The 12951-nt window shown below is 48.9% G+C and overlaps 6 protein-coding genes across 6 annotated transcripts; 4 read left to right on the forward strand and 2 right to left on the reverse strand.

Moving 5' to 3' along the window:
* The first annotated feature begins 1114 nt into the window (after positions 1-1114).
* Positions 1115-3533, forward strand: BDW43DRAFT_273143 (uncharacterized protein). The gene is made up of 2 exons (XM_032041595.1): positions 1115-2123; positions 2174-3533. Exons 1-2 carry the CDS (start codon positions 1373-1375, stop codon positions 2929-2931), a joined length of 1509 nt encoding a protein of 502 aa, XP_031901268.1. The 5' UTR covers positions 1115-1372; the 3' UTR covers positions 2932-3533.
* Positions 3534-3847: 314 nt separating this feature from the next.
* Positions 3848-5248, reverse strand: BDW43DRAFT_310100 (zinc finger HIT domain-containing protein; the record flags this gene model as incomplete). Its single annotated transcript, XM_032046833.1, has 3 exons — positions 3848-4559; positions 4638-5117; positions 5205-5248. 3 exons carry the CDS (start codon positions 5246-5248, stop codon positions 3848-3850), a joined length of 1236 nt encoding a protein of 411 aa, XP_031901269.1.
* Positions 5249-5871: 623 nt separating this feature from the next.
* Positions 5872-7241, forward strand: BDW43DRAFT_273148 (Fe-S cluster assembly protein dre2). The gene is made up of 2 exons (XM_032041596.1): positions 5872-6584; positions 6662-7241. Exons 1-2 carry the CDS (start codon positions 5951-5953, stop codon positions 6973-6975), a joined length of 948 nt encoding a protein of 315 aa, XP_031901270.1. The 5' UTR covers positions 5872-5950; the 3' UTR covers positions 6976-7241.
* Positions 7242-7489: 248 nt separating this feature from the next.
* BDW43DRAFT_55253 (oxidoreductase, short chain dehydrogenase/reductase family) lies at positions 7490-8788 on the forward strand. Its single transcript, XM_032050229.1, has 4 exons — positions 7490-7773; positions 7856-8151; positions 8237-8534; positions 8617-8788. The coding sequence occupies exons 1-4, from the start codon at positions 7726-7728 to the stop codon at positions 8704-8706; spliced, it is 732 nt and encodes a 243-aa protein (XP_031901271.1). The 5' UTR covers positions 7490-7725; the 3' UTR covers positions 8707-8788.
* BDW43DRAFT_55285 (Zn(II)2Cys6 transcription factor domain-containing protein) lies at positions 8594-11382 on the reverse strand. Its single transcript, XM_032050231.1, has 4 exons — positions 10790-11382; positions 10149-10731; positions 9813-10096; positions 8594-9745 (listed from the first exon to the last, which is right to left on the reverse strand). The coding sequence occupies exons 1-4, from the start codon at positions 11235-11237 to the stop codon at positions 8871-8873; spliced, it is 2190 nt and encodes a 729-aa protein (XP_031901272.1). The 5' UTR covers positions 11238-11382; the 3' UTR covers positions 8594-8870.
* A 142-nt stretch (positions 11383-11524) lies between these two features.
* On the forward strand, positions 11525-12815 carry BDW43DRAFT_55275 (uncharacterized protein). Its single transcript, XM_032050230.1, has 5 exons — positions 11525-11718; positions 11803-11912; positions 11977-12189; positions 12270-12616; positions 12691-12815. The coding sequence occupies exons 2-4, from the start codon at positions 11896-11898 to the stop codon at positions 12568-12570; spliced, it is 531 nt and encodes a 176-aa protein (XP_031901273.1). The 5' UTR covers positions 11525-11718; positions 11803-11895; the 3' UTR covers positions 12571-12616; positions 12691-12815.
* Positions 12816-12951: the final 136 nt, after the last annotated feature.

Genomic DNA, 12951 nt, shown 5'->3' on the forward strand with positions numbered 1-12951 from the left:
TTTTTTTTTTTTTTTTTTTTTTTTACATTCCCTCTCTCTTTCTCTCCGTCTTATTAATGTTTGGAAATTGTTTAGACGTGGTCATGGACTAAGACTGCTGGGTTTAAAATAGCTAGGTAGAGAATCGAAACAAATATATAGAGACACCAGATTGTAGGACACTTACTATAAACTAGTCTTCCCAAGGAAACAGTAGTATAATACATATATATTAGCTAGCCCTATAGTTATTTAGGATAATATGCGAGGCTGTTTTGGTCAAGATGGATGGTCTGCCTGTATTAAATGTTGGGGGCATGTTGAAGGTGGTCGGCCCACTTTGTATGAGAAACGCAGTTCCCCCAGAATGACTTTCGGACAAGGGAACGTTTGCAGCCACTCCCGCAGCCCAAGCGATGGCGGTGGTACTATGAGGTGTGGTCTCAAAACCCGGTTCCACCTGATCATGAAGAAGTAGTTTTATTTTTTATTTTTTCTCCTTCTATTTATATTCATTTCTCTTAATTAATATTTGAAGCTACCGTGTTGATTGTTCTAATATCCAACGTTTATAAGGCTGGCCAACCGAACAAAAATTGGATAAAACTGAAATGAATCTAGTAAGTAAAAATGTACAGAACCGTAATACTGATACGACATTGTTGATGTAGTTCAAGGTCAATTGCACAATGACGCCTAGGGATATTTCCGTCCTCCAATGACTGGGGGTATTCCCGTTTCTATGCTGGAGGCGATAAGGCCGCAGGGACGTTGATTGGTGATGAGTAGGTCAGCTGAACGCAATGCGGCTGCCAAGCCTCTAGTTCTGTCGTAAGGTTGGTATGGCTGTATTGTAACTCTATGTATTAAGGACGGTACGGTCGGTGTTGTGTATACTCTTGACATAAGTCTTAGGCTGAGCATGCAATGCTGGACCTTGGGGAAGCAGCAGTGCCCGAAAAGATGAATCAATTGGTTTTCTGAGTTTGGAAGTCTTCAAGTTCAGAGACGTCCTGCCTCTAGATCAACCAGTGGTTGAACGATGGGTGTTCGCGATGTTGTGACTAGGGCTAGATGTCGGTTTGGGCCATCCCGTGTCTGCCACGACGAAAGGAGGGGGCGGTAAGGGTCACGGGGCCAAAGATGGTGAGAGCCTTTCCATTCGCACTCTCGCTCTCTCTCTCTCATACCATACCATCACAATCATCACCACCATCGCCAAACCCACCACTATCATCGCTATCATTATCACAACAATCGTCAAAATGGACCTGATATCGTGTTGAATGATTTTAGGGGGCGTTGACTTGACTGAATCTCGATTTGTTTACGATTAGAACCCATTTTCTATCCCTACCTTCCTATACTCGGTACCCTACGACACACCACTACTATGACCGCCACCCTCGAACGAAGTTTGTCTCGTACTTCGAGCATGTCCATGCCTATCTCTAGCCCTAGACTTTCTCTCCTACATGAGACTACACCACCTAGCTTATCCGACCCTGCCCTTTCTCACATTCACGACCGTTTAACCCTACTTGATTCGCGTGTCCTGGAATTACGCTCGACAGTTCTGACAAAGGACGGCTATATTGACCGGCGAAACCGGGAAGATGAACACATTCGTCGGGAGTTCGAGGCCCATCGCTCCATCTCCAATCGGATCGATCTAAACGTGGTCGCATTGAGGACGGATGTGGATCAGCTGAAGTCGGGAGTGTTCCAGCTAAAATCGAGCATTGGCCAGACTGGCAATGAGACCGTCTTCTTACGCAGCGATGTTGATCGTTTGTCGAAGAATATCGAACAGATCCAGTCGGATATCGAACAGGTTCAGACGGATGTGTGTGGATGTCGTGTGGAGATCAGCAAACTACACGCGACCATCAGCCAGCTTCGTACCGATCTGATCACTCTTCAGCATGAAACGTCACGGCATTTGAATTCTGTCTTTGACCGGTTTTCCCTGATCGAATCCCGAATGAAGCATTCGGAACGCGTCCGTTTCAACTCGTTGGCCCACACCACTCATGCTCCAATCACACCGGTACCCGTTGTGGAAGACGACGGCACGCTTCAGTGGCCAGAATACTTCCCTCGTACGGTTTGGCGCTTCTGGTGCCTTAAGAAGCGCAGTCGAAGTAAGTCGCATTATGGTGAATGTTTCCTCGGAAACTCTAACATTGTCTAGTCAACCGGTTGGTTCAGTTGGCGGATTTCTATCAACTTGGAGGCTATCAATATTGGGGTCGAATGCACCAGACGGAGATTGCGTTTGCCAGCGATGGTGACTCTAGCGATTCCAGTGACTACCCATCGAATTTGACGCGGGCCGAAGCAGTCCGCTTGTACCCTGAAGCTGCACATCAGGCACTGGCTGCCACCTTGGGGTTGGTTTATTATAAGATCAGGAACGAGGTTGGAGAAGGGCCGAATACTCATATTACTCGTCCTCCCAAGCGGCAACAGGAGGATGTGCCGTCGGTGTCATCCGGCTCCAAGCCGAAACCGGTGAAAATGGCTCGCCGTCCCAACAACTTGTCGCCTACCGCCCTGCACCGATTAATTACTGGACCATCGCTGGAGTCGAAGTCGATGGCATCGGATGAGTCGGACAAGCTTGGATGGAATGCACATTCAGAAGTGTCTGATGAGGCCATGAGCAAGCTGCGCGGGCTCGTCTCTGAGGAAGTCGGCACAATACTTCGAGCTCTGGAACGTGGGCGGATTAGGTTGAAGCCAGGTCGGAATGAGCGTCAGAACCTGTCCCCCACCGAATCCAAGACCGGTGCCCGCAATGGCCGGTACGGTGCCGATGGAGCACAGGATGACGACGCGAGGACCATACCGAACACGGTCCCCACGGAGATTTTGTCGTTCTCAGACAAGACCGAGGAACACGAGCTAGAACTCCCGGAAACCGAGTCTGATGCGACTAGTCCATTGTGATATTATCATGAGATGGCTTAGAAGACATCGTGATAGCATTCTAACAGGTATTGTTATTGACAGTTTGTTCTCTACACATCTTATTAAAGACGTGTAACAAGCGATCACGGCACTCCACAGATTGCTATCCTAGACAGAGTATGATTGACTCGACTGGGATAGTGCTCTCAAAAGCGCCCATGTTCGCTAGAAGCGTTCTCCATGTGCAGGTCGACTGGATAGGGCACACCAGACGCCCGTGTTGTCTCTTGCGACTGAGAGTTAGCTGCATTCCATTTTTTGGGTACGCTAGGATACGGCAAGCTTTATGAGTTACACAACTTGCGAGGCTTGCCGCATCCCAGCATTGAACGAATAGAGTACCTTAGCAGTTTGGTGGCCTACCAAGTCCTGCTCAAGGTGACACAATACTTCCCTTAACACAGACGGCTGCGTCTTGAGTCCAGTGGCTCGTAATCCATGATTCGCATTGGTTGGCATGATAAGGCGCCCTGGATGGATATGTATACAAGATACCCTTTTGATGGATTTTTGAAGAATTTTTTTTCTTTTTTTTTTTTTTTTCTGTTCTGGGATTTAGCGTTAGATACCTTACATTTGGCGTTTTCTCTTGGGTTTGAATATCTGATTTAAACGCAATATATACAGTGATTGTTATTGACTACTAAGGCAGTCTCGATGCGCCGAGTTGAGACATACCACATATCTATTTCGGATCTCATGTTCGCCGGCGGCAGCGTCGGCTCCCGGTGCCAACCGCTTGAACCATTGGCACCACCGTATGAACCACATATGTTACACCTTTTCCAGACGCAGACGCCATATTATAGACATTAACTTTACCGGAACTGATGCAGGTAAACACAGCCCCCTTTCCGTATTGGACAAAAGTATCTAAATATCCAATATCGCCAAATTATTGCCCTGCGGCCCCAACTGGCTCAAATAAGTCTTTCTTCAAGACCTCCAACACCTTTTCCTCATCTAGGTTCGAAATGTCCACGGTCCCGGGCGCCTGTTGTTCGTCGTCCGTTTCAGGGGTTTCACCCGACTCGAGTTTGCCCTCAGGCTGCGCGCGTAGATAGTCCCTTTCGAGGAGGAACTTTGACTTCTCGTCTCCTGATACGGTCTCCGGTGAGTCTGATAGTACGTAGATAGTCGGGAATTCTAGAACCGTGCGGCCGCGAAGAGCGGAGGTGAGGGTAGCATTGGGCGAGAGAGGGACGAGCACGGGCTGTCTTGTGCTAGTCCGGGGACGATGGAGGTAGAAGAAGAGGTCGCGGTGGGAGAAGATCTCCTCTGTCGGTTGTGTAGATGGCTGATTGGTCTGCACCTCTGGCGTGTTGTCCGGTTGTTCTTTGCTCTCGGTGATGGGTACTACTTCTTGAGATGGGGCTTGTGAGGTAGAAGGCGTAGGATCGTGGGTATCAGGTAGCTCTGTCGATGAATTGACATCCACTTGTTGCTCCGACTGGCTCTTCTCTCTCTTCTTCTGCTCGCGCTCCTCCTTCGGACGAGGAAAAGACCGATCATAAGCCTCAGCTAGCGTTAACGACTCCAAGCAAAACCTATGCCTCCTCTCCCCATCAGACGCAATCCACTCAACTGTCCAGTTCAAACACTTAGTCCTGCACCGCTGTCAGCAAAAACCACGTCTAAAACCACCTACCCCAAACCAAGACAAAACAAAAAGGAAAAGAACATACTTAGCCAACCACTTGGAGCCATTCTCCTTGTTCCTACTCATCCCCCTCGGCGCCCTCAAAACAGTAACCCCAGACTGCTCCGCCCCTCTCATAAACCCAACCTCCCCCCTCGCAAAAACCCCCTTCGCAGGCCCCTCCACCCTCCTCCTCTTCCTACCCTCCTCCCCAGTACTAGTATCAATCTCCTCATCCAACCCAACAACGCTCAAATCCACCCCTCGTCCAGACAACCCCGATTGTACCGAAATCCCCCGATTCTCGGCATCCCGCTCCGCGCGCTCCAGCGTGCGCTCAATCCCCGTAATGAAATTAAAATCGCGATCAAAGGCCGATTCCGTCGCAAGCTCGCTTCGCTTCAGGTAAGCGGCTGGATCGCGGACGCCGCTGCACTGGGACCAGAGTTTGTGGCGGCGGGAACAGGGAAGGGAGCAGGTGCGGGTTGAGCAGCGGGGACAGCGGTATTTGGGTGGTTGGATGTGGCTGTTTATTATTATTATTATTTGGTTAGTTATCTGTTAGGAAGGAGAAGAACTGGGGTTGGCGTTGGGGTTGAGGATGGGGACGGACCAGATTGTGCAGAGGTCGGAGAGGACGGGGTCTGTTGTGGACATTTTCGTTTCCCTTTTTCCTTCTGACTTGGAAAGTTGAGAAAGTGCGTAGATAAGGTTGAGATTAAGATATTGGGTAGATGGGTGGGTATAAATGTATTGATATGGTGAGAGCTGCTGATATGAAGAGAAGTGGAGCGAAGGGAAAAAAGTCTGGATAAAGATCGACAGTCTAGCTTATCGATAAGAGAGGTACAGTAAATCGGGTTGATGCCTGATGACTTGGCGGATGATACCTGAGGCTTTGTCGCCCTGGAACGGATAACCGTTTTGAGACGACCAGTCATGTGCACTGATTGATAAGGAGGGTTCTGTTAGGTAATGAATCGCGCTTCAGTCACTTTCAAATCGTCGTCCGAGGAAAAAGCCATAGCTGAAGAATAGACCCGTTTTCACTAGATTCAGTTAGAGAATCCTCCCGCGCAGTCACGATTAGTAAAGGCGCGTTCCTGATTCCATCGCCGCTATCGGATCGATATCCACCTGACAAATCAGGCATCACAAACCGCCACCATTCTTTCATCCCACCCAAAGATGTTAATAATTGATAAGAGGACTCTTAATCACCCTTTTTTTTTTCCTCCAGTCCAACAAACATATCTTCCTTTCCTTCCGCGAACCAAAAAAAAAAAAAGAAAAAAAAAAAAAACAGACAAAGGACGCAGATAAAAAAGGAAGAAGAAGAGAAAAGGAAATACAATCAAAATGTCCATCACAATCGACACCAGCGTCGACATCGACCTCCCCACCCCACCCCAACCAAACGGCACTCAGAAGCGCAACCTCATCCTCGCCCCGCCTTCCATCGCTGCCCACGAAGAGAAACTCCATCATGTCTTCTCGACCTTCGATCGCTCCTCCACCGATTTGCAGATGCTCGATCGGCTATCTGCCGGCTTTGTCGCCCTCACTCCCAACACATATGATCTTGTGCTCGTTTTGACGGATGCGCAGTCGGATGAGACTGTCCGGTTGTTGACGCGGGATGTTTATACGGCGTTGGTGCCGGCCATGAAGGACGGCGCCAGGCTGCAGTTGCAGGAGGGAAGTTTGGCGGGCGGCGAGACGTTGGAGGCGATTCTTGCTGGGTTGATAGAGAAGGACGGCGGATTCGAGAAGCCGGTACAGGAAGCTGCTGTGCCCTTGAGACTGGGAGGAAAGAAGAAGAAGGGTAAGACAAACGGGGTGCAGAACGGAGTTCAGAATGGCGTGGCTACAAACGGAGCCAGCGCGAACGGAGTGGGAATGTATAACCCGGCCGAGGATCAAGATGCGGATGAATTGATTGATGAAGATGCGTTGCTTTCAGAGGAGGATTTGAAGAGACCTCTTCCTCGACGTGAGTTCTACAAATCCCCCCCCCCCTTCTCCCCCCTGAATGTCCTAGGCGTTGTACTGACTCATATACTTCTGCAGCCCAAAACTGCCAACCAGAGACCGCCAAGAAGCGCCGGCGTCCTTGCAAGGATTGCACTTGCGGACTGGCCAGTCAACTCGAGGAGGAAGACCGCGCACGTGAAGCAAAGGCCACCCAAGATCTGAACATTCTCAAGCTGAACACAGACGACCTGAACGATGAGTTAGACTTCACCGTGCAAGGGAAGACGAGCTCGTGCAACAGTTGCTCGCTCGGCGATGCCTTCCGTTGCTCCAGCTGTCCGTACATTGGACTGCCGCCTTTCAAGCCTGGCGAGGAAATCAAGATTATGAACGATATGGTACAGCTGTGAAGGTCTTTCTTTTGTTGGTCTTTTTTTTTTTCGGGTCTTACTTATTATCCCCTAAAAGGTGTTTTGCGTTTTGATAGAGCTTTCGGTAGGGTTTCGTGAGTGGATATCACTGGTCTCGTTAGTTTTTATATAAAACCTTTTCAATTTTCAATATAGCGGAATTGTCTCATAATATTCATCCCGTAGTATTCAGAGGTGCATGTAAACAAATTGATCTACTGGATTATTTGAACTTATTGGTTACAGCTTAGTTTTTAGCATGAGCCATCTCATGCTCAATGACTCGTACACGAAGAACAATTTAGAACTCCAGTCGTCTCCATTCGATTCTAGGTAGTTTTTGGTAGAAGTCATTTGAAAGGGGACTATAAACCCGACCATTTTCTCAACTGGGGATTGAAGCCCTAACTACCCCCGAAGCCTCCAATCACATGGATAGTGAACAACCAAGCAAAGCATGCTTGATTAGAGCATATACCTATTTCTTCATTCTATGAATGAATTGCGAATTACCCCTCACCATGGTCCAGTGAAATTCTCGCCCAAGATGATATCACCTCTCGGGGAGATGAGAAAATCCCCAGGACGATTTCTAAGCATCGGCGTCAAACACCGACCAATCGCCGGCGAAAATCACGACATTACATTGAATATAAATACTTCACATACAACTCCCACACGTTCTCACCGAAAGCTAACCTCAGCACCTCTCTCGATCAAAGTAAACATACCAACTGATCAACTGATATAATGGCCAGCAAACCCTTCGCCATCATCGCCGGCGTCGGCCCAGGAACAGTATGACATCCAACCCCACACTACTTATAAATCCCCACCATCTACTCCAACCAATTGATACACACTCTAACAAATGACACAGGGCGCCTCCATCGCCCGCAAATTCGCCAAAGCCTACTCCGTCGTCGTCCTAGCCCGCAACCCCAATAACTTCAACCCCGTCGTCGACGAGATCAACGCCGCCGGCGGCCAAGCAACAGGCATCAGCACCGACCTCTCCGACACCAACAGCATCAACTCCGCATTCGAAAAGATAACCCAACAATACGCCAACACCCCCCTCGCAGCGGCAGTCTTCAATTCGGGTGGCGGCTTCGTCCGCAAACCCTTCCTAGAACTAACAGAAGAAGAATTCGTCTCGGGCTACAACAGCCAAGCGTTCGTCCCCTTCCCCATCCCCCATCATCCCTCCCCTCTTCCTTCGCTCCCACTTGAGAAAGAAAACTAATAAAAAAAAAAACAGAAAAGGCGGCTTTAATTTCGCCCAACGCACCCTCCCCCTCCTCCAAAAAGCCTCCGGACTCCCCCACCCGCCCACATTAATCTTCACCGGCGCAACAGCCAGCGTAAAAGGCTCCGCCACATTCTCGTCCTTCGCATCGGGCAAATTCGCCCTCCGCGCGTTGGCGCAGTCCCTGGCAAGAGAGTTTGGGCCTAAGGGTGTGCACGTCTCGCATGTTATTATTGATGGGGTGATTGATATTCCGAGGACGAAGGCTTGGACTTTCGAACATGAGGATGCGAAGTTGGATCCTGAGGCTGTGAGTTTTTCTTTCCCTCTTCTAAATTTTTCTCCCCTTTGTTTTGGGTTTAAAATAAAGGGGGTTGTGCTGATTGGAGTAGATTGCGGAGTCGTATTGGCATTTGCATGCGCAGCCGCGGACGACGTGGGGCTTTGAGTTGGATTTGAGGCCCTATGTAGAGAAGTGGTAATTTGGGGTTTTGGGTATTGCTCAAGGAATGGTTTAAACAGGGTGAGATATAGTAGTTTGCATGATCTATGAGTTTTAAGACTTTGATGGTTGTTATTCCTAGTTCTGAAATTTGTATGTGGGATAGCTTGAGTTAGTACTGTCATTGAGCCAGTGGTGTTCAGATTAGTCGTCTCTCCGGGACTTGTTATCCGCGTAGCTCCAGAATGGCATCTCCGGACTATTTAAATTGAAGGGAAGCCGGTTCAACTCCAGATCCACGCCGAGGGTGTTATCACTATTCTTCTCATCCATCATATTCAAATCGATGCCGAGATCGTCACCAACTGAGATATCGTTGAATACGGAAGTCGGCATATTGCTTGGAGGAAGCGAGTAATTGGTGGCGGGTTCACTTAATGCAGGAGCACCGATATCTAGCGCAGAGTCGAATGACAGGGGCATGTTTTCCATACCCGTAGATGTTGACCAGCCTCCTGAACCGGGAAACAGCAATGATTCATGATTGGAACACAGTTGGTTAAGGCCTGGACTCTGAGAGGTTGGACCAAGTCGCCACACGTTGAGCGACGAACCCTCCCGTTTCATCGTCTGGTCATCTTCAAACCACGAACAGATTCTACGGAAGACCGTTGTCAATTTGGTAGCAGGCCAGAGTGGCCCCCACCCTGTGAATATCTGTATGATGGTAGTTAAGCGCTTCGAGACCTGAAGTCGATCTACTTGTAGCTGAGCATCTTCGTCCGACGAGGCGATAGCCGCAAAATGAAGCTTGACTAGGATGAGCACGGTGTAGATCATCCGGATCAGGTGCATAGCTGGCAGAACCCGAATCGCAAACATGTCCAAGGAAGTGAACATTAAAAACAAGTGATCTACCGTGTTAACGCATTCGCTGAAAATGTCGGCCGGAATAGTAACAGTCGGTGGTTGACTTGGTGATGCAAGTTCGGCATCGGAAGTGGCATTTCCAGGGGCAGCACAGAATGCTACTTCGTTGGTGTATAACAATGAGAAATGGTAGGAGAGCTCTAAAGTTCCTAAAAAGCAGACTGTGATTAGTCGACGGATACATCTAACCTCGGAAGAAAGGAAAGGAGTAATTACCGTTCCAATGGTCATCAAGGATGCCACTTCGCCAGTCTGCAAGTAGCCGCCGGAAAAGACGATGTGATGCTTGCATCTGCATATCCCGTAATGAAACAGAGGTAGATGTATCTTTAAGGGAGAGTTGCATCGACGCTTCTTCGGTGATATGCTGCAACCGAATGTGATAGCACAAGATTTTGTCGGAAGGCAATGCGTCTGGAGAGGTCTCCAGCTCTTCTAAGCATTCGTCCATACAGTGTGTCCATCTCATGACGTTTGGGGCTCGCAGAGACATAGATGTACTAGAAAAGTTAACAACCGACTAATTGACCAGACCTCCGTTTCGTTACTTACTTGGAACAAATATAGTGACACCCCAACCAGACTCTCCGAGCATCTAGAGCCTCTGCCCGGGCACTCTGGTACCGGTCACCCTGACCTTTCTGGGCCAACACCGACGATTCCCTGCTCCCATTGTTCAATTTGTCCCCCAGGCCCATGATCAAAGCCATGTTAGCAGCGGTGTGGCCGATTTGGTATATATCCATCTGCTCCCCTGGCTCGAGAGGCTCGATTGACCGATACCACGTAGCAGAAACGATCAGCGCTTGCAGCAAGCCCAAAGTGTATTGATCGCTGCGGAGCATGCAATGAACATACGTCTGCACGATTAGCTTTCGGAGTCTCCGCTGAATCTCTAACTCACAGAAACCCGACGACGCAACGTCAAGGATTGCCAAGAGAAGAATCGGGTTGTCTTTCCGGACCTTGGCTGCCGTAGTACCCGATGGAAAGACCACAACTGGAAAGGTAGAAGCTATATTTGAGGTATAGCGGTTGAAGATGATCTCCATTGTGGGGCCATCGAGATATGGGGAGATGTCTTTGTCCAGAAAGGACCGTATGTTGGTTTTAAGATCTACAGCCCCGGAGCTGACTGTCTTGTGGTACAATTAATGAGCACATTCATTGTTGAAGAGAGCAGACCGACTAACCAGTAGAGGGTAGTGATATCGCAGGCCCCATTGATGGACCCCGAATATGTTGTCCGGGAACATTGGAGGACGAACCAACTGGCCAACCTCGGAAGGGTCCCTCGACGGACCGAGTTTTGTCGCCGGCACTTTCTTGGGATACTGCAGTTGATATCATCTTATCGATCTTCGATTGAATCTCCATAATGCGATTGTTCAATTGCTTTTGGTCATTCCGCGATTTCTCCACCGGGAAGCACGGCTTGCATGCCTTCTGACATCTTACACATGGTAGACCAGGGTTTGGCTGGTCACATCGCACTTTGGAGACATGGCATGAATGACATGCCCGTAGTGTATTGATGGGTGAACTGTTCGTATGTTGCTCTAGCGGGAAATGATAATGTGGACTGTCAAACATTAACGTACCCATTGTGAAGTGAACCCTGTCTCTGTCGTTTGTCCCCATGTGCGTTTTTCTTCCCTAGTGTCTCATTGTCGGAGTTCCAAGATGCCTTTTCCTTCGATTCCCAAGTTTCCATGTTGTCTGTGGAGTCGAAACCATAAGTGGGGTAGAGGCCGGTAAATAAGCTTAGTCCGCAAGGCGATAGAGAAAGACGTAGAAAGACAATCCTCTGTATTGTGTGGAGAGACTATATGCCTCCAACAATGGTTGACAGTGTCCTATATAGACCTAGTCGTTATTTTTGAGGCGCTAATATAGTGAGAATAGCCAGATTCCTATGGCTGGAGCGGTCGATGAACCTTTTTGGACCCCAATCTTCGGTGCAGATCGGCCAAGGTTTAACCGAGAAGGGTCGGATCATCGTATCAGATTCAATCTCTCAACTGCTTACATGGCTCATACACAACAGGACATGTCACAATCTGCTTCCAGGAACTAAGCGTTGGTTCGTTAGCACTTGCTACCTAAGGTATATTGGGCCTGGGTAAGGCTGGCATTCGTCGTGACCTCATGATACTGCCCCGCACGAGCACCTGGTTATCTCAAACCCTAACTGATGGCATGTCAGAGATTCTAGAGATATAGGCCACTTTGATATTGATACTCTGTGTCTTTGCCGTATATTCCTAATTGCACAAGACGTGCAAAGTGGAATCACACTATGTCGCTCACATATCGGTGCGTACTGCAGCGGTGATAGCTCTTTGTGCTGAAGACTGACCAGCCGGGACCTGTTGAGCAGAGAAGCATGGAATCTCTTCCAATACGAGCACTCATCACCATCATCATTTAATGAGAACCCCCAAGTGCAGGATTCCGTTCACTCCGACAACCGTTTCCATTCTCCAGCCAATGCTACCGATACTTCAAACCAGGAACCAAGAAGTCCCAGCAGCGATTTAGTCGCAGAGCTCCGTCGCCTGCGAGAAGACTTGCAGCGTCTTCAATTCGCAGGGTACGTGGTCCCCCGGATCCACTTCCCTGCATAGCCCATCAAGAGTAGACATTACTGACAGTGATAATACTAACCTCAAGAGTCCAAGACCAATCTATAGATGTCGCCTTCTCAACAAGCGATCCACCCGATCTCAGCTCACCAGCCTCACAGACTGACACCGCCACTCGCGCAAACCAGGCGCCCCCAAGATCGGATTCTCTTTGTTGTTGGGAACCATGTTGTAATGGCCGCGCATTTTCCAATCGTAGTAATCTGGTCCGTCACCAGCGAGAGAGACGCGGTGAATCGGCGAAGCTTCGATGCTCCTTTTGCGATGCGGTCTTTTCGCGTCGAGCTGCGCGAGATACGCACGAGGCGGCGAGGAGATGTCGCCGGTAGTGATTTGAGATATGAGAAGGTTAAAACATTAATTTAACGAGTAAAGGTTAGAAATACCTGTTCTCCTTAGTCAGATGAAGATGTGTGGCATAATAGCGAATTATCACTCACTGTAAATAGACGGTCTTGATGCCAAAGAAATCCATTCAAAACAAAACCTTGCAAAAAGAATAGAATATGTGTGACTCATTTGGGCGTTGCAAGTTATAGGATTTTACTCATTGACGTGGTGACGGATTCCGTTGTAGGATGGATGGCGGATTGTTGTGGAGGAATGATGGATTGTCGTGATCCTTCATCGGTGAAGGATCACCGATGGGAAGAGAGTCATAAAGGCGAGCCCTACCAGTTTGTCTACTACTACCTCGCATAGGCACCACA

This window comes from Aspergillus alliaceus (assembly GCF_009176365.1).
Source record: "Aspergillus alliaceus strain CBS 536.65 unplaced genomic scaffold BDW43scaffold_16, whole genome shotgun sequence".
Classification (NCBI taxonomy): domain Eukaryota; kingdom Fungi; phylum Ascomycota; class Eurotiomycetes; order Eurotiales; family Aspergillaceae; genus Aspergillus; species Aspergillus alliaceus.